This window comes from Meleagris gallopavo, chromosome 4 (assembly GCF_905368555.1).
Source record: "Meleagris gallopavo chromosome 4, MGAL_WU_HG_1.1, whole genome shotgun sequence".
NCBI lineage: Eukaryota > Metazoa > Chordata > Aves > Galliformes > Phasianidae > Meleagris > Meleagris gallopavo.
In genome coordinates, this window is record NC_139407.1 from 41,578,048 (window position 1) to 41,603,377 (window position 25,330).

The 25,330-nt window shown below is 36.0% G+C and overlaps 1 protein-coding gene across 4 annotated transcripts in view; it reads right to left on the reverse strand.

Annotated features, from left to right (window-relative positions):
* The window catches only part of FAT1 (FAT atypical cadherin 1), a 103,128-nt gene that overhangs the window by 61,734 nt on the left and 16,064 nt on the right, over window positions 1-25,330 (reverse strand). For all 4 annotated transcript variants that reach the window (XM_085223039.1, XM_085223038.1, XM_085223036.1 and 1 more), the window contains exon 3: window positions 6,300-6,614. In XM_085223039.1, coding sequence (XP_085079165.1) covers window positions 6,300-6,614 — 315 coding nt within the window. The remainder of the gene's footprint in view (window positions 1-6,299; window positions 6,615-25,330) is intronic.

The following is a 25,330-nucleotide window of genomic DNA, read 5'->3' on the forward strand; positions in this document are numbered from 1 at the left end:
ACCCATGGAAGTTGTATGCAGCTGTATCCATTTCCTATTTCACTTCAGTCTCCAGATCAGCCACACACACAAGAAAGATACTGCTCTGAAGGCTACAGTGTAAAATGGATATAATTTAGTGAAGCAGATGATTCCTCCAAGAGCTACTAACATTTTATAAATTCACAAAGCTCTAATGATTGCAAGACACTGAGAAACAGAGAACAAGATCCATAGATTCAATGTTACATAATTTTTAATTGTTGTTTTAATGTTGACAGAACAAAGTTTTTATATTAAAATAGCATTATACGGTAGGATTGTGCCTAAAAAAGGTTTTTAATTCAGCACAGCCTGAAGGCTGATATTAACTCTGTAATCCATGTCTTGAGGTGTGGTATAATTTAAGGAAGCAAACTACCACAATTCTAAGTTGCCACAGGATCACTTTAGTATAAGTATTTTCAGAAACACCAGATGTTAAAAGAGAACATAGAAAAAAATTAAGAGCAAAAGTTGAATCAAGTAATATTAAATCCTATGCAAAATACATTAATATGACCAAATATTAATTTCACTTTCTTGTATGTATATATTAAGGGACAGAGTGCAGGATACAGTAGATTCCAAAATGGGTAATCACTCAGTGTTTGTGTACAAATCCCCGATGTAAGAAGGCCTTATTTAAATGGCCTAACTCCTGTACCACCGGATTACTAATTTCCTTAGAGGAATGACTGTGGAATTCTCGAGATGATACAAAGCAAGTTCTTCATAAATACGAATTGGGATATATCACAACGCTCCCATGCAATTAGGTAGAGCAATTATTCCTGTTTTATACCTGCAAAATTGAAGTATTGTGAAATAAGCACTCAAAATTAATTTGGTTAAATTCGTGTCCACGTTATGAATTCAAGCCTAATTTTTGAAGCTATGTACCAATTCTCATATCAAGGCATATGAAGTTATGCTTTTGCTCTCAGCATTTCTGCAAATCTGATCCCAAGTTCTTACATGACACAACATTCAGTAGCTTCCTGCCTAATTTGCCATTATTGTTTTCAACTTCTGAAGCGAGGGATGGTTACTAGAGAAAATGTTATTTACTGTTCTTTCCCCAAGTCAAATCTACTCAGTACAATAAATATAGCATACGTCCTAGGGGAGTGGAAGGAAGCATATCAATTTGGCAAAAGAAAATTTATTTCAGAAGACCAGAAGGTAATAAAAAAAACGGTTACAGGACAAGTTAATAAAAAAAAATATGCAAGGGTTTTCCCTCCTATCTCTATGATACCTATGATTCTCTCTGTAGCTCCTGATTAGCTCTTGCTCAGAGATACTGAGGAGAATTTGGAACTCCTTTTGCTTTGCCATTGCGTTGCAAATATTACCACCTACAAGAAAGCAATACAGGCTTCTTTCAGACTCCTTATCTCAGCAATCCTTGCTGCATTAATACGACAAAGCCTGTATCACTGAGGAGTAGCCATCTTACAAATAATGACATGGCAAAACAATAAAATCCAAATGAAAACAGATGCAGTGTTAGGCCAGAAGAATTCCACTGATTCAAGTACTTGTGACCTTCCTAGAAGGCAATTACAGAATGTAAAAAGTGAAAACAAACAAACAAAAAAAACCTCACAAGCAAAAGTCACATCCGCAATCAACAGTAAAAAATTACTGAACTACTTTCTATTATACATACCATAAAAAGAAGCATACACTGAGTGCTGACGAACAAATAATAGAAAATATTTACTGTTACATAATCCTTTGCTTTAGATCACTAAAAGAGGGTTCTAGAAAAGCAAATCTTTCCTGATACTCCGTTCTTTTAAACTCCAGTTTAAAGAGGTAAGACTAAGCTTTTTAGTCCCAGCATGTGAGTTCTGAATAGATTTCAGTTTCTGTCAATTCCAACTATTTATATCCAAACGCATTAAAATGACTTGGATCTCTAATTTTTGTCAATTCCTTCCATGTATAATTATAAGCTATTCCACAAGAAGTTAAATAAATTTCTACTATAACTTACATAGAATCACTGAATAGTCTGGGTTAGAGTCCACTCTTAGGTCTCACCCAGTCCTGCTATCGTGGGCAGGGAGAAGTTGCTCAAAGCCCCCATTCAACTCAACTTTGAATAGCTCCAATGATGGAGAATCCACAGACTCATCCACAGTTGTTCAAGTTGATAATGAAAGTCGTGAAATTCATTTATGTTCTAGTTCTTTCCTAGAAACAATATTATGGTGACTATTTTTCTTACACTTGGGCAGCTTGCGTGGTACAGCATCTTTTTTTTTCCTCTCCATTATATGGGAACTCCCAAACTAAAGAAAATATTTGCTTTAATTGAAGGCCAAGAATATCTGAAGATTACAAAATGTCATACAATGTCCTATTATATGTTTCAAAAAGTGAAATATCACTTCTGCATGCAAAAAAAAAAAAAACAAGCGTAGCAATGTTTATTTTCAATGAAGTTATTTATAAGTACTTAAAATAATAAAGATATTTTCAAGTGCCAATGAAGATTTACTGGATACTCTGAAACAGATCACTCTAAGAAGAATACAGACAGATGATAACACTTAGGCAAGCAGCAGGTTTTTTTTTTGTTTGTTTTTGTTTTTGTTTTTTTTTGGTAACAGATCAGTTAATCAATAGTTCTTTTCATGAAAACTTCCTGTGAAAGATAAACTATTCTCTACACAGATTCGTGTCAATTTCTCCATCTAAAATTTAGGCATGTTGCACAAAGGCAGTCACACACAGTTTAGATGCTAGAAATGCTAGAAATGAACTAGCTACACGCAGAGAACATATTTTACTTGACATAAATTATCTGTAGGTTATTGCTATTTATAATCTCTATTACTCTAGTGGGTGAGAGCTCTAGCCATGCACCATAGTGTTAAATTCTATAAAAGACAGAAGAAGATGGATCCTTGACACAGAGAAAAGACAACACCATAATATCAGCTGAGATGTATTTTTAGTCCCTGACCATGTATTTTAAGAATCCAAACACTCATCTTTCCTTTACTTGGACTGAATGCCATTGCAGTCCTCAATTTGTCTCTGGGGCTGCACAGGCAACCAAAGCAATAAACACAACACATGTTTAACTCTTTTACACTGCCACTTCCAATGTTATAATGGTATACAGTTAACAACTTAATCCACATTCCAGCTCTACCTCCTGTTTGACTGGAAGGGAAACCTGGGACCCTGTGAAGGTTTCTCATCTTCTCACAAATACCTTAGAGCATGATAGCTTCCAAGCTCCAAAAGGGTGACATATTTGCAAAAAGCAAATGAGACAGGATTTGTTCTCACTAAATCTAGTCAAACATATTCTATTCTAGTTAATGGAAGGAGATAAAATAATTGTGTTACAACTACAACAACAGATGTTTTTTAAAGTGATTTTTAAGCTCCTTAAGAGTCCTAGTGAAAGCGCTTTTACCACTAATAAGATCTATTTGGGTGAAACACATCTGATTTTCAGTAGACAGATGAGAGACTTGGGAAGTAAGAAACCTGATAACCCCAGTGATCAAAAAGAACTTTGACTACATCAGTATCTATGGCAGATTCATAGCTTCAAACCAAACACATACAAGGAAAAAGAATACTGACCATTAGATGACATGAAACACAATGTCCTATATAGTATGAAGACAATACACTTGAGCTAGCTACTTAGTTTTCATTGAGCTTACTTCAGCATACTGTGGGAACACAACAGAAAACAGCAAGAGGATTCTCCTCTGTCCATCCACCTGTTCTCTTTCCCTCCTCTCTACGTTTATTATCTTGGTCTGTCTAGCATTATAATTTTAACAATAAGAGATATCAGGGAATTTACCTACCAGTGTGATTTTAATTGTCTTTAAATACAACATTTTCCCCTCTGCTGAATGTAAATTAGAGAAATTTATTTTTCAGTACTTATACTCTGGCTTAATTAATTAATGGCTTATTTATTTTCATTTGTTTTTCCCTTTTAACATGGACCTGAGAGAAGTCCTCTGGATCACTTAGCTTAATTCTACAGTACAGTGCCATAATAAAGGCAGGTGAGAAACTCATTTGACAGAAAATCTTTATTAGCACTCTATTAAGTATTCTTCATTACCTCAACATCTAGTGTGCAAACTCCCTTAAGCTCACTTTTTAACATAAGTGGGATCAGCAGTACTATACTGATGTGAAAAACTATGAACACAATCTGAAGATAAGTCTATCTTCTCCTGAACAGATTTTTTTTCCTATACAAAAAATAAAGATGCTTTTTCACCTCAAAACTATAATGAGGCAGACATGCAAGTGTCCATACAAAAAGCATGGGAAACATTACACAATTATATGGAAAGCAGGAGATGAGATGAAAGGATCAGAGCAAAGAGTAAAAAAACAACATGGTATTGAAAAAGTAAGTACATGACACCCCACAGCAGTTGGGCAATTATATACTAAAGTGTAAATCTATGCAGAGCTTATGTTCACTTGGAGTTTGAGCACCAAAGCCAGTCAGTTTTTTCCAGGTAACTCTCAGGCTACTTCTGCTATTTTTAAATAAATATTTTGAGACAAGGATCATCAAAGTAATAGGCAATAGTACTTTGCAAAAACAGAAAGAAAGGAATGGTAGTACATAGGATGATCAGAAAAAAATTCATTTCAGATCATGTGTGAACACAGAAGGAAAGAGAAATAAAAATAGTTAGTTACTGCACTCACTTTAGGACACTAGTTTTGAATTGTTCTTGTTTTACATCTCCAGGTTGCCTTTGTAGTAAAACAAACATTTCTATCAATATAGTAGCTATAAGCCTTAACTATGCTAAAGACCTTTTTTTGCTTTTGTTATTTCCCTGCATGCCCGTTGGCAATGTCTCACGAGCAGATGCAGAACACACTGACAAAGAAATTATTGTTAAAAATAAAAATTCCTAACAATATACCTGTGTTTGCACTCAAGAGCTTTGCTGACGCAGCAACAGCAGCTTATATAGCATGCAATTCTTTTACAGTTTGAGCTAAAACCATGAAACATAATGAAGTCTAGTGTAAACTCAATCTTCAAAACATGCTTCTCACTCATAGGGTTTTGTTGCTCATTTAAATCTCCTGAAATTCTAACCATGAATGAGCAACAGCTAAATGAACGTGGCTTTTTTCTGCCTTTCCACCCAGAGCCTTTAGTCTAAAAATCTCTGGATTCTGAGAAATTTCTGTATTTCTCCTGTAATTTGTACTCAACATAGGCAGTAAGTGCAACATATAAAAAGATAAGCTGTGCCCTACCTACCCAGGTACCTCTTCTTTAATATTAGGGAAGATGTGTGTAAATAACATGCAATAAATAAATGGCTTTCACTGTCTTGTCTAACATTAACTGGAGGGGTATAATGGTTTTATGATTTTCAGTTATCAATATTCCATATCATAGCATCATGTAATGCACTGGGGGTTTAATTGCTGATGCTCAAGTTCCGGGTGCCTATCCACAGGAGAAGAAGAACTACATTTCCCCAGGGGGCTTTGCAGTCAGCGAGGAGATATAATTCCTGGCAAGGTCACCTGATGTTCTCTTCTTCGCCTGTGCTTCTCCGTCTGCTCTTCTCTGTCTGCTTTTCTTCAATGGCTCAACAGGACTGCACTTCTCACCTCAGCATTGTGGTGAGGCCTATCCACCTTTCAGACACACTCTCTCTCCGTCATTATGTTTTGCTGATACTATATTTAGTAAACTAGTTTGTTTCACCTCAGATTGTTGCTGCTGTTTTCAATTATTTTGGGGTTCCCCATTTCCCTTTTTCTGGAGGCGCAGATCCACGGATCCCTCCACCCCGCTAGTCACAGAACTGGGCCAAACCAGCCCGTAAACCGTTGACAAGGGGACAGGGAGAGGAACTGGTTTAAAAATTGTGCATGCAAACTGGAAGACACAGATTGCTAAAAACAATTTGGATAAAGTAAGCTAAAAAATTCCAAGAGCATATTTACTGCACTACAAATCCAAATGGACATTGACCAGTCTAAACCTGAGTTACTCTGATACTACTTCAAAACCACTTCAAAAAGGGGCAGGGAGCAGAAGTCAAATACTCTGAACAAACTGTTTCACTCTCAGATACACTTACTGATTTGTATCATTTACTGATACAAAGTTAGCAGTTATCTCCACAACTACCTGAGGCCTGGTAACAACGTTAAGCCAGAGACATAATCTTGCCCATTTCATGAATTTTTTAAAAAACATTGATTCACTCATATTTAAAATACTGTATTGTACTTACCAGTTTTGGAGTTTATTGAAAAGAATCCCTGTGGATTTCCACTTGTAATCTTGTATGTTAGTTTTTCACTTGAGCTAGAATCCGGATCAAATGCCTCAATTTGAATGACAGATACATCTTTAGGTGAGTTTTCCATGACTTCTGGGTAATAAACTGGTTCTGTTGTCTGAGGAGCATTATCGTTAACATCCCCAACTTCTATGTAGATTTCAATGAAAGATGATAAAGGCACAACACCTTGGTCTGTTGCATAAACGGTCAACCAGTAATGTGAAGTAGTCTCACGATCCAGGTGATCAGCAGTCTCTATAATGCCTGTTTAACCGGAAGAGAAAGAAAGAGAAAATGATCAATACACAGAAGTGTGTAGAAATGGAGAAAAAAACAAGTTTAAAAAAAAAAAAAAAAAAAAACAAAAAAAAAACAAAACACAAAACACCCACCACGGACAAAAATCAGAAAGTTCAAAAGAACTGACATTGATACTACAAACTCAGATAATATACAGACACAAACATGAAAACTAACCTGAAATCACAAAAATAAAATCACTACAGCAGTTTTCAGCAATTATGTATTACAGAAATTAAACAGTATACTACCATTCTTTGAGATTTATTAGATCAATTAATACTATTCAAAAAAGCTATTTTGCCTAAAAGATAAAACGTAATGAATAATTTGCAGTCCTTTGGGACTTGAATTCCCCTCTTTATTCATCATTGATTATAATTAATTTTATACCACATTAAACTGATTTGGATGCCAAACTCTTGAACTGTTTACCATTATGCATATTAAAGAGCAGCTACTTAAATGTAAAATATTCTTATCTACAGGTCTAAATTACTTAACTGAATTTTCATAATATGTGTAACTATTCAGGTTCACACTGAAATCTCAAAGAAAAGTTAGATCTGAAATTAATCTTCATATCATTAAGACCAACCACTGTCTGCCATTACTTTGTCAATAAAAAGCAACACTTAGCTCAATTTTACATTCATAAAATGAACTTTAATTTAAGAACAGCTAGAGAATTCACAAACCTCACGCTGGAATTAGTCTGAACCAAAACTAAATAAATCATGAGGGACTTAAGTTTTTATCCGCTAGGAAACTCAGTTAAGGAAACTCAGATCTACTTTTAAAAACATCTTTCTCTATGAAGTATGCTCATAACGTGTTATATATAAAGAAGTAATGACGTGGCATGAATTTGACTAGGGGTTAATATGTGTTCATAGAGCCAAGACACCATAGAAGCTTGCATTTTTCTTTTCTTGATCCAGTTGTTCTTACATGTTGCCCTATCTGAGATGTTTTCTAAATGGAAGCTACTGAACCTGATACATAATAGGATATGGGCAGAGTAATACCTTGCAGCCATTTGCTGTGCTCATCTTGAAAGGCTCTGTCATGGCTCTAGTTAATTTATTTATCATACTCATACACAGCAGGCCTAATTAGTAGAGGAGCCCAGATGAGTCAAAATATCATGGCTCCAGGACTCTAGATATATTCATATGATGTGATGCGGCCCTTGTCTTGAGCTAATCTACTCTCCGCAACGTACATATAGTCAGTAAAACAGGACTTCAATAAACTATGCCACTACACTTCTACAATAATTCCTCAGGAAAGAAACTAACTGTAATTATTTAGTTCCATGCACTGCAGAGACTTTTTTATTATGCAATATTTAAGCACAGCAAAATAAGATAAATATTGAGGAATCACTCCTTTGCTCATTACTTTCCTTGCTCTGTGGGAAGCAGCATAAAGGTTTGATGTCAATCATCCTACATTTTAAGCTGTCAATAAGATTTCAGAAGGGCTGTAGGGCATAGCAGCTAATACCTAAACCTGCAGTACAGCCGTGTATAGCATTTGCAGCAACACAGCATTACAGAACTACCACCAGGTGTCAGTGTGGAAATTGCTTTTGTATAGTCTCAAACCGGAACTGGGATAAAAAGGAGGGGCAGGTAATACTGCAATTTGAAAATATACAGGCATTACACAGTCTATAACAGCTTTCTTGAAAGCAAACTGATGGCTTTGTAATTTCCTTCTTTGCAGATGAACACCAGAAAACAGATCTAGTCGTTCATTTTAAGGACACTTACATCTTACAGTCCCAATCTCTCCTCCTCAGAATTTGTAATTTTTTATGGCAGTCTTGTTATAAAAAAATAAATTCACTAAAGCCACTAGGTTTGTGCTGTGGCTACTTGCACAGTTTCTCATGCTAATGTAAAGAGTAAATTTAAATAGGACACCATAAATCTGCTCTTTCAAAAAAGAAGATGCAGTCTTGAGCACCCTGTTATGTGGATTCTGTTTTTGTAACTCTACACTGCACCTTTTGCAGTCTCTGCTTCAGCCAGAAGACTTGCCTGGTAGTAAAAGCACATGTGAATTATTCTGGCCTCAACTGTAAACCTAATGCTGGATATGGCACAAAAGCATTTCAGCTTCAATATGGACAGATTCCCTGCATGCCCCAGAACATTTTGTAAAACCTTCATGTCCTACCAAACACCAGACTGGCTGTTGTAATTCCCTCTTAGCAGGGCTCCCATTAATGCTGCTCTGTTGCTTGTGATCTGTGCAGAACACAGTGGGCATGATTATGTGCTGCACTGAGCAACCATTATCATTTTACACCTGTACTGCATTCCTAACACTATCTACAGCAGAAGTGGCAGATTCATTTTAAGATAGCTTTGTCTGATTTTAAAGAAACAGGAAGGGAGACTCGTGGTAATGGAGCACTCCTGCAATCTTCCCAACTGGCATCTGCAGTTTCTACTACCTTAGTTATCTAAGCCTACCTCAAGTCAAATAAATAAATAAATAAATAAACAAACAAATCGGACCAATTTTGCCTTTCCAAATTGTCACATTTCAAGAGTCCATACCCAAAAAGGGCAAAGGGGGAGACAAATAAAGAGTACAACACCAAAACAAGTATTTCAAGAAGAAATATGTAAAAACATTATGTGGATGAAAAGGCAGTGCTGTACAACAGAGTAAACGTGGCCAGCTTTATTTATCACTTCATTTATCATTTCAAATTAGACTTGCATGTCTGGTGCTATTGCTGTATATTTTATACTGACTTTTGCAGAAATGGCCAATGAAAGGTCTGTCATCTGTCTGATCACCAGACCACTGAATAAATCATATTACACTAATGTTTACCCAATAGAGAAGCTCTAATTCTCAAACATTTCCCATTTTCTACAGGGCCACCCATACTACCTGCATGAATAGAAACAACATGAAACGTTTTTCACTAAAATTACTCTCCCATTTTTATCATGTTTCTCACTCAACAAATACACCTATTAGATGAACAATTTTTTCTGTATGCTCTGCTCATTACAATCCCAAACTACAAGAAAAAAACAACTAGACAAAACATTTTATGAACATTCAGACATGCAAAATATGCCTATGTAACTGTTTACATTTAATGCTTATTAACAGATTAATTCCTGAACAAACTTTTCCTAGAGATGAAGCCTACTTTAAAAAAAAAAAAAAGTAATAATAATAATCACCATTCATCCTACTTACAGTTTAAAGCAGATGTACTGGACAGCTGTGTATGCAAGCTGGAAAATTTATTCGACATTACGCATAGTAAGGGGATTATTGTGACAATATTATGAATGAAGACTCAAGATAACATTCCTCCAGTACAAAAGCCATGTCAAAGAGTTTCCCCTCTGTGCTCACCTGCTGAGGAGTGGTGGAGCTCCCCATGTATATTTCTCCCACATTACTCACAGCTCCCAGAGCAGACAGGGATGGGATGAGTGCACTATCAGCGACTCAGCTCTCCTCATTTTGCTGCTGCCCAGCAACAAAATGGAGCAGGGTACTGAGCCAGTGCACAAACCTGGGCAGAGGTTGTACAGGGTGGGGGCAGTCACTGAGTACCAAAACCGAATTTCTTCAGGTCTTGCACGAGCACTTTTGCCAGAAAGCATGAATGTGGATTTTTTTCCCCTCTCTAACTAACGTACAAGCTGACCTTACATCAGCCATTACAAAACACCATCCTTTTCTCATTACTTCGATTGAAGTCATTCCTGCTTCAGCAAGTTTAACACTAAATCATTCCTGATTTTGCCTATAGGAACACTTGCAGCTTCATCTTTAACTTCTATGCAACAACAATGAATACAAATGTATGTAAACTTCAGTAGTGTACCTTTTAAAAAATATAAGAACAAAGAAGATTATTTTTTTTTTCTTTTCACTATGATGATGATACTTCTGCCCACTCACAGATCGAGAACTAGTTCTTAAAGTATTACTGGTCTACCAACTTAGTCCTTTTGCAAGCTTTGACTTACAGCAGCCTATTTTTATATTTTTTCATGCTTCTACAGCACGAAGCTATGAAAGCCAATACTCATGGAATTCACAAAGTCACTGGCTTCTAGCTCTAGCGTTCTCAAGACAGAGAACAGAAAACTGATGGGAACTCAAACATCAAAAAAATAATAAAATCAATCCAAGAAAGAGTTCATTTGTTTTAATCTTGCGCTCAGCCAGAGCCTTTAGGTACCAGCAAGATGCTAATCAGCATCATCAATTTCAGCAGCATGATTTGGCTTCTAAGAAGTATTTTCACTTTTTTCTTCCAATGGCAGAAAGCACATTTAGGGAATACAACTTAAGTATTTCTATTATGTATTCAGTATGTTGGAGGCTCTTTCTCTAACTCTTCTCCCATTCAAAGAAAAATCTTTAGTCAGCAAATTTCCCATTCTCTATGCTGAGGCAAATTGGTAATCTTAACTTTTATAAACCATTTGCTTTTTATGTAGCAAGACAAGTAGATAAATCTCCCACAGAGCACCAGTAGAGAACCTTCAACATACATGGCAATCCCTAAGACCTGTAAATATTATTTGTCATAAAATATGATGAAATGAATATTCCAAAAATATTTTCACTTCGCTAGATATGCAATCTTTAAGCTTTTCAGGTGCTTAGATAAAAATATTTTTATTCATCAGTCATTAACCACCATAGGGGAGAACAAAAGAGCTCTGATGAAATGTTTCTCAGTCATCTACAAGACAGCATCAGAACTGACTTCACAATCTTCATATATCTAAAATTTTAGACTAGCTATTGTTACCATTTGATGCAATAGGGTTTTTCTATTGATTTCATTAAAAGAAGGTGAAAGTCCCGAACAAATACAATAGAATACAAGCAAGACAGAAGTCAGTAAGAGGCTGGTTTAAGAACATGGCAACTGAGCTAAGACTGGAACATTAAACCCAACCTTGCCAGAAACCAACACTACTTCCAATTTTAATCCCATAGCCCAAATCACTATAACCAAAGTCACTCTTAAAACAAAAATAAACATATAAATCCATCTCAAATCTGATAGTCTTGCGTAAGCCAATTCTATCTAATTAACAAACGCTCAAACTGTAATACCCCCAATTCCAAGGGATGATCCTCCTTAAGTGTGCTTATCCATGAGAACTCTCATTAACAATATTAATGATTCTGTAATGGAAATCAAAACCTGCAATCATTTCTCAGCAAAGCATGAAAATGCAGTTTAGTCAAATTTGCCCTGGGAATGACAGCTAAAACAAAGTAAGAGAAATCCCTGGCCTGGAACACAGTTCTTGAAATCTGATTACAAACTTAACTAATCAGAATTCTAATAAGCTGGGCCAAGCAAAAACCTTCTTCAGATGCTTTAAAAGACATCTCCAGGGTAAAAAGGAAAATATTTTAACAACAGGTTAAAACACAGATTTTGATCAAATATGACCATCAATGAATGACCAATACAGGCTAAAGACTCACAAGTAAGCAGATGCACATTGTTGCAACCAGAGGCATACTGTCCCTCAGTGGCAGCAGCCTGTACAACACAGTCTGTAACTTTGTCCTGAGGTCTGACCAAACTATAAATCACTGGAATACAAGTTAGCACTAAGGTCTATACGATCTTTTCAATTAAAAATAGAATGAGAGGTGATAAACAGCTTAGCACATACTGCTGCTTACCACCTGAATCTCTCCTGCATCTGTATAGGCTGCATCTATTTTCCAGAAAGTTACTGGTATTTATGAAATCAATTTTTTATGCAGACAAGGGTGCAAAGAATCCCATCTTCCAGAAGTCCACAGGTCTTTTGGTCAAATTTCTGCTTTAACTTCTGTGAAACTTTGCAGAGTTGCTTTAAAACAATGAAATACATCACATCAGACTGTATAAATTCAGAGGTTGTAGCAGATCTGATAGAAATAATAATAATAATAATAATAAAGGAACAGCATCTGGTATAGATGACACAGTGCTTATTTGCTTCCCAGCAGTCCCTAGAGGACTCAAAGAGAACTGTCCATACTCTTTTGTCCTTCACTTCCCCTTGAGTAACTTCTAGAGATATAGTCAAAGCAGGACAACTGGCAAGTGCAATACTGTATAATACACGTTTCCTCCCCTCTTCACACAGTTACTTGGGAGGGTACAAAAAAAAAAAAAAACCAACCCACGAACATTAACAGCTACAGCACAAACTCACAGAAGACTGGAGCATACTAATTATGCCAGTCTGTAGTACCTGGTATACATTGTGATTCTAGTACTAATTATGACAAGTGACATATCTCAGTTTCTTTCCAATTTTAAAACAATTTTTAAAAAGTCTTCCAGTCAGTTTATCTATATTTCTGATGGACCAGATAACCTCTGGCCATCACCATAGTCAGACACTGGGAAACACCATGAAGTAGCCAAGTACAGCCATACATACTGCCAAGCAGCGTCATGCACCATAGGGCATTCTACCACTCTGCAAAGAAAAAGGTTTTGAAATAGGGAACACACTGAATTCCCAAGTAAAAAACCCTGTACTTTCTCTGTGGCTGCTGTAATTCAGGCCCCTACCAAGCACCAAACTGTGAGGAACAACTGAGCCCCAAGACTACAGTTCTTCTAAAACAGAATCCAATGCCAATAAAATTTAATATTATTTGATCAGACAAATAATAATGATTTAACATGCCAAAACAAAGACATCACAATAAAACATTGGTCTTTATATTAAGTAAATCAACTGCCCTAAAGCACTGAAGATTTCACATATGCCCTGTCACAGAGACAAGGAACTAGTCAGCACTTAAAATGTCAGTTGAAAAGACCAAAATCTCCATCCTGTGAACTTGAAACAATCTCCTTCTTTAGAAGGAATGGAATGAGATTCCTTTTGCAGAAGTGAAATGTCAGCTCGTCCACTGTATAAACATGGCAACATGCCAGGAGAGGCTCTGCACTCTGAGTCGTGAAATACTAAAGACCTGTGGCTGGCAGAGTGAACTTTTAAAAAAGATACACAATCTCTGTCTTTTAGGAGAACTATTTTGATAAATAAACAGAGCTGGAAAAGTGCTAGCCCTTCTTACCTGCTTCACACACGCACTTAGAACAGAAAGCATTACTTGTTTATGCTTCTACAGAAGTGCAACAGCCACTGAGAGAAAAATGATTTACTCTTGAACTTCAGAGCAATTTAAAACTTATCACTGACAACGTGAATGCTTCACATATCAGACTTCTTGCATCTGAATCACACTACAAGCTACACTGTATTGTTTCAGAATACAAATAATCCTTGGTTGCAGCTCTAAGGAAAAGGAGAAAGGGTGAGCAGCTTCTGCTTGGCTTTGACTCATACATGAACGAGAGAGTTCACTGCTTTTCTCTCTTCTCCAAGAGCATCTAATTAAGCACACAGCAAGACTGTAACCTAGCAACAAGCCTTCAATATTGCATTTTGCATAACTCATGAAGAATTCAAATTACTTGTTTGCAAATATACCTGAGGAATATGAATATGCGTTGTTAAGAACTCTGTTTAGTTTGAAATAGCTTCATTATTTCTTTTCAACAACTCAGAGATTCTTCTATTTTGCCTGAGTAAAGCTGAACCTCAAGTTACATTCTGATTTCTCTTTTAAGTAACATTATGATGTTACCTTCCATAAGTACCTTGGTTAGCCCTACTTCAATGTTCTTGGAATAGCAATAATAACAATAATTTAAACAAACAAACAAACAACAAAAAAGCCAATGTTCCCAATCAACAAACCTTGAAAATTTTCGCAAAAAGTTATGTTTGCAGCCTACAGAGTTAAGGTTTTCATGTGCACCCTGAAGGTCCTTAAGTAATACCCACTAGCAACTATCATCCCTATAATTACTTTCTTTAGTATTTACAGCTTGTTACATCTCCATATTTTACATGTTTATTTCTGATAAGTTTCCATACAGTGATGTTACTCCATTTTTTTAAACCATGTTTTTTCTTTTTTATAACTACTAGTTCTTTATAGGTTACTGAAGACAAATAATGACAAAGTAAGGCTTACAATTTTTGCTTCAGAGAACTGTCTGAAAAAAACCTCTCCCAGGAATTGCTAGGGAATAAAACCACTGAAAATAAGCTAAAATTAATATAAATAAACTGGAATCACAAGTCTCTTGTCACTTTTTATAAAGGCAGACCCAGAAAACTGAATGAAAAGTCCGTATTTATAGTTCTTTGAAATAGAAAGCTCTTTTCATTTCATGTTGTGTCTTGTATACTAGCAGCTGAAAAATCATGCTTAGACAGCAGTGTTAAATGGAAAGCAACTCTGTTACTGTTCCAAGGACAAATGGCTCATTTTCTATCATAAATCACTGCTTATGAAGTTTCAAATAAGTTCTCACTAGCAGTATTAGCAAGCTGATGTAACTGCAATGAATTTGCTCAAGTTCTTTAACTGGTAGATGACATTTCCCTGTGGAGCTGCAAGAATGTCAAGCAAGTCATGTCCACCAATGCTTGCTCTCTTCCTGGGGACCAGTTACTGGAAGTTCAGAGAGGTTAAAGGGAAAGAACATCTCAGTAGATCTTTCAGGTCTCCAAAGTACACAGAACTTATGATACAGAAAGCATTATAATCAGCACTAGAACGGATCTGAGATTTTATCAGAACAAAGCAAAATTGAACGTAAGCCTGAATCATAGTAAATGTTACGATTTTTGTCACAAAATCATTAAAGTTCTGATTTCAGAATTCTGAACTAGTTTGCATCTCAAATTTAAGTCCACTGAACTTACATGTAACAAAAGGTATAACCAAATCCAATTAACTTAAGTAATTCTGATATGAGTACAAGTGTACAAAACTCCCGAATTCCATGATGTAACCCTACTGTATTAAAAATAAAACCATTTCTGCATGACACTAATGCAACAACAGAGACTACCTGTTGGGATAGTCAAACATTATTAGTGTCATGTCAAAGTTGGCACTCACCTTCGCAAATGCATAGAAATTACCAATGCATTCATAGTAAAAAAAATATTCTGGGACAAAAACTTGGCATCCAGACAAGCCCAGCATATGGTCAAACCCAGGCCTTGACATAAAACTTAAAGGACAGAACAGTTTATGCATCACTTCTGCACTCCGAACAGATGGCAGTAATTTGAATTGTGTTAAGGGGAGAAAAAGGGTCACAACTGATTTTCACCACATGCAGCTTACAAACAAGATAGATACAGATATTTGAAAATAGAAATACAGAATGACCAATAGCTAAGAGCAGCTATCAGTTAACCAAGCACCTAAAGATAGTACAAAGAGCTAGGAGAAAAGATATGCACAGTTAAAACTCTGCAGCAAACACAGAATGTATTTTACACCATTAAGAAAACAGGTTTTGCACATCCCAGTGAAGCTGGCAAACTAGAACAAATTAGGGTCCAAAAGAAAGAGTTATAAATAATTAGACCTTGCAATATGTTGGCTTGCAATTCCTGCCACATAGCTCTCAGTACATTTGTGCAAAAACAAGTCAAATGAACTGAAAACAGTACTTAGTCTGGTTATAAAGGGGAAAAAAGTTCTAAAAACATGTTCTTAAAATTACCTATGTAAAAGATTACAAACAGAAATTATGATTTGATACTACGTACTCTGGGCTAGGAGTAATAATACACTAAGGTCCACAAAGATTGAACTTTCAGGAAGTCATGGGGTGGTGAGGGGGAATTTCTGCAATTAGAAGATCCCTGATGGGGTTGCCTTAGAACTCAACTGATTACTTCCAGTTCAGAAACTCTTTTGGGACAATGGCAGACAGCGCCTATTGTCAGCCTCATTTACGGTTATTTTAATAGCTCCAGCTTATTTCTTTCAGCTAGACCATTTGTATGTTTCGGACAGGCACTGTAATTGTTATAAGAGGAAAGTTCCATGTTGCTGAGACTCAGTGTAGAGGAACATACCACCCTCTGCTCCAGCATTAGGGGATTAAATGTTAACTTCTCTGACAACTGGAAAAATTACTGTAATACAACCACATAAAAACTATAGTTCTTTGAAGAGAAAGGAAGCTTGAAAACAAGCTTTGTTATTAACATCTGAAAGAAAACGTTGAAAAACATGACTCCACTATGGAAGCTACATCAGAGTTACAACAGGTTTATGGAGTATTAGTGAAAACAGAACAAACTGCCAGCAGATTCTGTGCCAAACACTGCTTTCAGTACCCACAAAAGCATCATCTCACTCTGCTGGATGAACAAAGTTTGCAAAAATCTGATGTAAAACAGGTCCAGTTATCCCTTACTCAGGATTCTTGCCTCCAGCTAGACAATTGGCTTCTGTGTCCCAAGAAATACAATTACTTCAATTTTATGATGACTATGTAACTACGTTTAAGCAAAAAAAAATTTGGAATAATAGCAGCTACATTATTCACCTTAAATCCTACTCTTTTAATTCTTGGTCATGCAGTTGTAGAATTATGGTGGAAGCTGTCTGAAATTAAGAAATAACAGAAGAGTTGTACAACAGGCCTCGTATTTGTTTAGTCAGAGCAGTAAAGAAGATAGTCAAATTTTTTTGAGTGTGTATACTTGCAAGTGTAGAAGAAATGCAAAAGGTATTTAAGCTGGTATGTTTATAAGAATTTGTACATATACTCACACAAATGAATAAGCAAGTACTTAAGAACTGCAGCTTCACTCAGTAAATCTTAACCATCAGCTTTTCTAGTTCTAAGGAATTGTTGACAAAGTGAGTAGTTATATTACCACTCCAATAAATTTAACTGGGAAGTGGGGAACCTCTGAAGGGGAAATTCCTCTGCAAATGGCCTCAGGAATTTCAAGACTAACTGGAGTTGACAGATTAACCTGGGTCCCCCTTAGGCAGAAGAAGAGGCTACAAAAAAAAAAAAAATAATAATAATAATGAGACTCACAGGGAAGGCAATTACACACCAGAGCAATGTGTTTAATTGTATAGAAACTAATTTGTTGATCCAGAAGGATGGAGTTGTTTAGTCCTCTGCAAACTATTAAAATACCTGGGCAGTTCTGAAATAAGTATATTCACTTTTTGTCTGTAAATATCAAAGTTCAATGACTGCCCTAAATAAAGAAGATTATTCCAGGTATCCCAAGAATCTTTTTCCTACATACTGAGCATTTTTCTCAGCTTCCTTTCTTGATTTCAGCTTGAACAGTTACAGCCTACCTCATATACCTTCCATAAAAGTCATTTTGAAAGCCCAACAAGCTTGACAGAGCAGTCCCATTGTGTAGCAAGAAGCAATTACAGCTGTGCTTCATGGCAACACTGGTCATTTTGCTTCACAGCAAAACTGATATTTCAGCACATGCATGTTAGCTATATTAATTTATGCTGGACTACTGCAATTTTGCTTCAAGCTTTCAGTCTCCAGACTATTTTCAGGTGCAGAAACTGCTGGTGAACACTGACAGTTCCCCAAGCAGGTCTGAGCAAGAAAGGACACTGATACATATGAAAAGGCAAGCAGCATGCTGTGAAAAACTGCAAGCCAGGTTGCTACTGCTGTTCACGTTATTGCACCTGGTAGCTATATACACAACAGCACTTAATAACTGCCAACAGAAACACTGTTCCCAAGCAGATTTGTCTGTACAATAAGGAGCTGGTGTATCTGTGGGTATGGGAGTGAAGAGAACAAAGAAATCAATGAAGTCATGAGATCAAAGTATCCAGGACTCAGTGACATCAAAAGACATCTGTCCTTGTTCTGTGACACACCATTTTGTTAACCTTCAAATCGTCCACTTATTTATTTACTTTATTTCTACTCATGTATCCAGAGAAGAGTCCACACCAATAAGTACTTGTTGTACGAATTCTACATTATTTGCCTTTGCACATGAATCAAAATAAACAAGAAGCCATTGTTTGTTTATGCACAAATACAAACTTCAGGATAGGCAAATCATGAAGATGAAGAAATTAGAAAAGATTTTAAAGAAAAATTCATTTTCTTCAGTGATAAGTATCGTAACAAGAAGACGAGAAATCCTCCACATTTAAGTAAAACATCACAAGTATACTGAAGAATCAATATTTAACATCTAAAAAGGAAAGATGCACCTAGAAAATTAGAAATGACTTCTCAGATGTCAAGCTTACTTATTTGCAAGTTCCCTGGTGGTTGTTTTTTGTTGTTTTTTTTTCCCCCCTTTACATAAATAATGGATAACTGCCTGCACAGTTATATTTGAAACTATCTGGAAGGAAAGAAAAATTACAGAAGATACCAGAAGCTAAGGCATATTAACTACTAGAAAAATAATAATTGGTAGGTTTCATTTGCTCCATATTTGTTGCTTAAAAATAGAACCTACAAGGATTTAGATGAACAGACCAGAAAGCAACTCTGTTAGAATTTCTGCTGGAAACCTCCATTAGTTACTCCCCATGAAAACATTTTTCATTGAAGATAACTCTGGACCTTTAGTAAAAACATCAAAAAGAATGAATGATGTGAATGCAAGCGTGTAATTCTTGGTCAAATAACAAGATTCACTGTTACTCTGTGGCAATTAAAACTGGATCAACTTTTGCTACGCTAACATACAGTGTTAAGGAAAGAACATCAATACTGTATGTATCTGATATACCATGTGGACACAGAATACATTATGTTCCTGCTTAAAGAAATTCATAGAATTTGCAGAAACTAGAAGTAGAGTTATATCACGTGACCTTCCCAAATGTTCATTTTTGTGCAAGACAGTTCACAAAAATGCTAGCAATTCTTGTGCTTAATTTGAGTGAGCAAAAAAAATTTCAAAGGTATTTTTAATCATCCTTGGAATTACAGACGTATGTTTCTAACTCCATTTGCTCCTATCATCCCCTACTAGGTTAATATTTAGTGCAGATTATATGGATTAAATTTGGAGAGATCTTGTTCTCTCTCCCATCATCATTCTCTTATTATTAAACTGTTCATATCAGAATTGACTTGTCACTTGTGCCAATGACAACCTCACAGCTCATCTTTCACTAACACAGTAACACCTGTATTTTTCTTTGTTTTCATATTATTTTAAAGAAAACATTCTTCCATGCCGACTCACTAGATCTTTCTTCTGTTACCATCTTTGGGACAGATAGAGCTAAGTCCAAAATGTCAGAGTTCATTGTAAGTATTTTTTAAGCAAGAAGGGTGATTGAGAAATGCTCATTCTATGATATTTTTTAATATTTGCAAGCACAGTTCTTAATCTCCGGGCTTCTGTTCTCACTTAACATAAGCTTCCCTTTGGAAAGCTAACTGAAAGCGTTATGACCTAGGGAGAATTATGAACTGGTTAGATTCATATTTTTTTCCCCTCAGAGTCATGTTTTCCCCATATGTAAAAGCAATCCCTTTCTATATGCTTTTTACTTTAAGGTGTTCTCCACAAACCCTAGCAACCAAAAATATTACCTGTACTAGCTAGTAGCATAGGTGTGGAAGTACATCCTGAAGAGAGATATATTGAAGAGAGTCACATTTCTGACTAATCTGCTGAAATTGGTACTATATTACTCCCTTAAACTATCTTTAAAGTGAACTACGGTATCAGACTTCCTTATGCAAAGGCAGTCACCTCTTCTCCCCACCCAAAGTAATTAACATTCCTTGCACAGGCAGCTGGACATTTGTTAATCATTAACTGTTCGAGTAAAAAGGTTTGGGGGAGAAACTGTTAGCCGTTCTTCACAATGCTACACACACACACAAAACAAAAAAAACCATCTTTAACATAGAGGATTTAGTGAACAGGGCGACATTATTTACAGTAAAAATGAACCTGCTGTATTATCACAGGATGTTCAATATTTTGTTAATAATATCTGTCTTTGTGATGCTTCCCAGGTTCAAAGCTGAGTAATTTGCTCAGGAATTGTATCAATTAAAAAACAGTTATTTAATAAAACAGAAGAAAAAAGGTATATTTAAAAGTAAGAACTATGCTATTAATCTCTGAAGCAGTAAAATACATACAGCCAGAATTGTAACACCAAATATAATAGATGCATAACCAATGAACACATTCCAATCTTATCTAGAATCACTTTGATTCACTTTACCTTGCTTTCATTACAGGAAGGGCACAGCAAGGGCATTCCTCTCAGATCAAACAGAAAATTCCATAGACAGAAGTTTCCACATGTCTGATTCGTTGCAGATTAAGCCCTTATCATTAGACAGCAATCTCTAATTTTCATAGAAACAGGATATACCCTGTCCTGGCAAATCTACACACAAAGGATCTGGGGGAAAAGCAAAATCTGTAGAAAGGAGATGTATTCCCACTGAGAAAGCTACTCACATCACTTTTGTAGCTTTGAAGAAATTGTGGAGATTATTATTAACGTAAAAGAATTTTTGTAAAAATTCACATACATTCTCCATTCATACATTCTATCATAAGCTTCTTAATACTGCAAGTTTTTCAAGTTGTGCTACCAAGAACCCCCTCTGTGCATAAATATCAGTAGGACTACAGGCAACACGTGAAGCCTGTATTCATTCTTAGCGCTTAGGCTACAAATTCTTCATTTCTTCATCCATACAATTGCAGCAATTCTGTAACATTCAGGCACATTTACCATTACACTAAAATGAGAAGGTTTTGTTACCTATACTTCATCATATAAAAATTCTCAAAATGTAAAATCCTCTAATTCTTAGATTCAGTAAGAATTTCTACACAAATATGGACAAAAATAATCGCAGGACTTCTTTATTTCCTGTATAGAGGTGGTTTCAGACTTTTAACATTAGCAAAAACAGTCTATTGTGTAAGTACTCAAAAGCTTGATTTACTGTACGTGCAGGTTTTTGAACCAATCCTTGTCAGTGAAGATTATTCTAAAAAGTATATGCATTTCTAGTATCAGTGATGCCTCAATAACAACTCTGCACAGATATACAACTGTAAGCAGAAAGAGCTCAAACAGTGTTACTACTGGTAGGTAGGTCAAGACCACTTGTATCCACCAGCTTGGCAGTCAGCTCTTTACAAGGAATGTGAATGTATCAATTTATCCTGGTTCACAAATAAATTGCAGTTAAATAGAAGCAGCTATTAGAAATACGAATAACACAGAGTTTGGGGAAGCTTGCTTTCTAAATAGGAAAATTACCTTACAGTCTGTTGCTAGATTCTTTTTCCAAAATTCAGTCTTTGATGACACTGGAAAGCTAGAGGTTTTTATTTTTTATTTTTGTTGAGTACCAAAGAAACTCCTTCTTGGTCACATTCAGATGACTAAAGCAATCAAGTCACAGACTTAACAAGAATTATACATAGATTGTAAAACGGACCCACAAACCATAGTTGCAGCAAGGCCAAAAGTATTTTTAGACCCAAGATTTAAAGCTGCAACTACCACATGTTATAAGTTGTGGAAGTTTGCCAAGTATTCATGTAGGCTGGTCCTTTGTTAAATATGTCCAAATGCTGTATGATGAAAGTTTAAAATCTTCAAAGAAAAGAATAAACATTATGTAATCATTTTCGAGCTCCTCACTTTTGACCTTAATATGTACTTCAAAAGCTAAGCAGATGCTTAGTAGGAAATAAATCCCCAACTCAACAGATGTACCAACAGCTATATGGCAAGATGCACCTTCCATAGCTTCTGGCAACCCTACACTTCTATTATTCCTCTCTCACAAGAGCTTTTCAAGTCAAAGAGAAGCCTAAACAAGTTAATAGGCCCTTAATATGTACTCTGCTGTCTGAACTGATTGCTGTTTATAAGGTAATCCCTAAGACCACATGTGTCTCAGCCTGGGCTCATCTCCTACAGAGAGGCAGCCCTTAGGCAGCTCTGCTTTCATAGAACCAAATTGTAGCCCACTCAGCACCTTTCACAACAAAACAATCCTTCACTTTCAGCAGGAGAAGAGGTAGGGATTGTATGGAATCTCTGTTTGGTCACTCTGAGGTAATGCTTTGCTCAGCAGGATACCTAAGAAAACTTCCAAACTGCTTTGGAAGATCCCCCAGCCACAGCAAAACACATCATGAATATGTTTGTCTAAAACTAATTTAGATTCTTCCCAAGACACATTCTAAAAGTAACATTAACAACCAAATAGCACTTAGTGATTTAACACTGTTACAAATGCAAATCATAATTTCCTTCAAAGACTAAAAAAAAAAAAAGGGAGGTTATCAGCTAGCTCCAGGACAGATAGAACCTGACCCTGCTCCAAATCTAGGCCTTCTTAATCTCTGCTTAACTGAAATTCAACATTAGCTTCAAATGCCCTGCTTAGCTCTAGCACATGTGACTCGTCTGATCAGAAGCCTAAACGTATGAGAATCATCCCACAAATTAACCCAGTGGCACCTTCACTGCCAGACCTTAGCCTGAATGAACACAATTAGACCTTAAGTACAGTAGTGCAAAGCTGCAAAATGTAGCCTCGATTACAGGTTAACCAGACAATCCCTTCAGAACGTGGACATGACTAAATGTAGGCGCCAGGCAGCCAGGCTGCTGGTTCCAGCAATAAAGCAATACAACACACACCCACAGTTATCTCTTAGGGAAAAGCTTCCTGGATTGCTTTTTGGATAGCAGAGAACTTTGGATTGGTCTTCACTCTAGTTGACAGCAATTTCCAAATCTAAATTCCAGTTATTCGAACAGACACAAATTGTATTTAGCTGGTTCTACGCTTCTTAAAAAAAAAAAAAAAAAAAGTTTTAAGTTTTTCAATTTTCCTTAACACTAAAAAATATTTAAAGACAATAGTAAGCTGCTGTTACAGCTATTTGTGCCAAATGCCTCACTATTAAAACCATAACAAATGAGTGGAAAATATATTTTAGTCGCATGAAATTTTAAACAAATGTTTTTGAACTCAAATTATTATAGCTGAAGAATACAAATTTGGGGGAGGGGGTGTTTTATTTTGCCTTTTTTTTTTTTTTTTTTTTTAACATAATTTGTTTCTTGAAGAATAGCCCAAGTTTGGCTCAAGGCCACCAAAGTGAAGTGCCATAATAACAGAGTGAAGCCACATATATCTTCCACTGTGTAATCTTCGCTGTTATTTTCGAGATGATACTGAGCACATCCAAACCATCAGGTATCATTACCTAGAAAGAAGAAAATAATATCCCTTTCTAAAACAGTGTAGGCTATTTTTAAGATATCTATAATCAGCCACCATAAATATGCCTCCTTGATTTAAATGTCCCACACAAAACAGATGCAATTGTCTCTTTCATTGTGCAGACTGAGCTAGGGTTTCAGCTCTGTTCCATTTACTGCATGCCTGACTATCACAGAATAAAAGATAGGATGGGTGTGGGTAATATAACTGGCTTCATTATTTACTGCCACAACAAAATGTTTCTTCTGGAGGAGTTTAAGGGCTCTCCTGCAAAAGGCAAGACTGCCAGAGGAAGAGCTGAAATGAAAATATGTCATCCCATTTATACGAACTCAACCTGTTCTACAATTGCTATTCTTTACCAATTCAATATCAAAGGGAGGAAAGGCCCAGTTAAAGTACAAAATAAACATAATACTGAAAAAACACTGAACAGATAAATGTGCTGAAATATCTTTCTAGATGAAACATCTATCAAATTAATCTCTACTTGCCCCTCCCACTCCTTTTTATAATATTCTTTAAAATTATTTAGTAAACGCCTCTTGCATGGAAAGCCAAGAGAATGTCTTTCTGCATCTCTTACCTAAGCTGCTTACTGTTTCCACAGCAAGGACAGTTCTGTGTGCTTGTTTTTAATAACAATGACAACATTTTTCAAGGAAAAAAAAAATCCATACTCTTTAATCCCATTAATACATAAAAGACATTATCACAAATTCAAAAAAAATCACTTTAATTCCTTTAAGAGCTTTGATCATAGATTATTCAATAAATAAAGGATGTTTGCCCTCGTATTATTTTTCCAAGGATGAGTTTAATAATTTGCACTTGAATTCCAAATGTCAATGTGGCAACTGACTGATAAAGCAATTCCAGAATCCAAGGAATATCCTGCATAAAGCCTTTGATTATGAGAAACTTCTCTTACTCTCATCTCGAATTTCACCCAAATCTCTAGTGCACATATACTACAGTCACCTTTTAGATCTAAATGGCTAACTGAAGTGCTGACATGGCCTCTTATTAAAGAAATAACCTTCCAGTTCAACACCATAGGCCTAAGAACTTAATTCTAAATTAGAATCTATAGAATCTAGTAATAATTCTAGAAGGTTTTGTTTCATTTTGAACAAACTGCATTGGAATAACCTTAAAAATTCTGACTCTGGTACATTTATAGTTCAATCACTGAAAGAATTTAGCTGTAAGGGCAAATCACTTAAAAGAAGTTCGGCAAACAACGTAACCTGGAAGTGCAGAATTGTGTGTGTGAGGTGTAAAACTTCTGAGAAGCTAAATAGATACTTGGGAAATTAGTCTGCACTTGGAGCTTCACTAACATCAGCATCTCAACCAACTAGAGCAAGAATTTCTTGTGCAAAAAGACTGCAACCATTTAGTATTTAGAAATAGTTGGATTACAAGGTGTTTATCTCTTCAAAGAGAGGAAAGAACCACTGAACTTTGCAAAGAGAAAACACTATGTGAAACCCCTCTT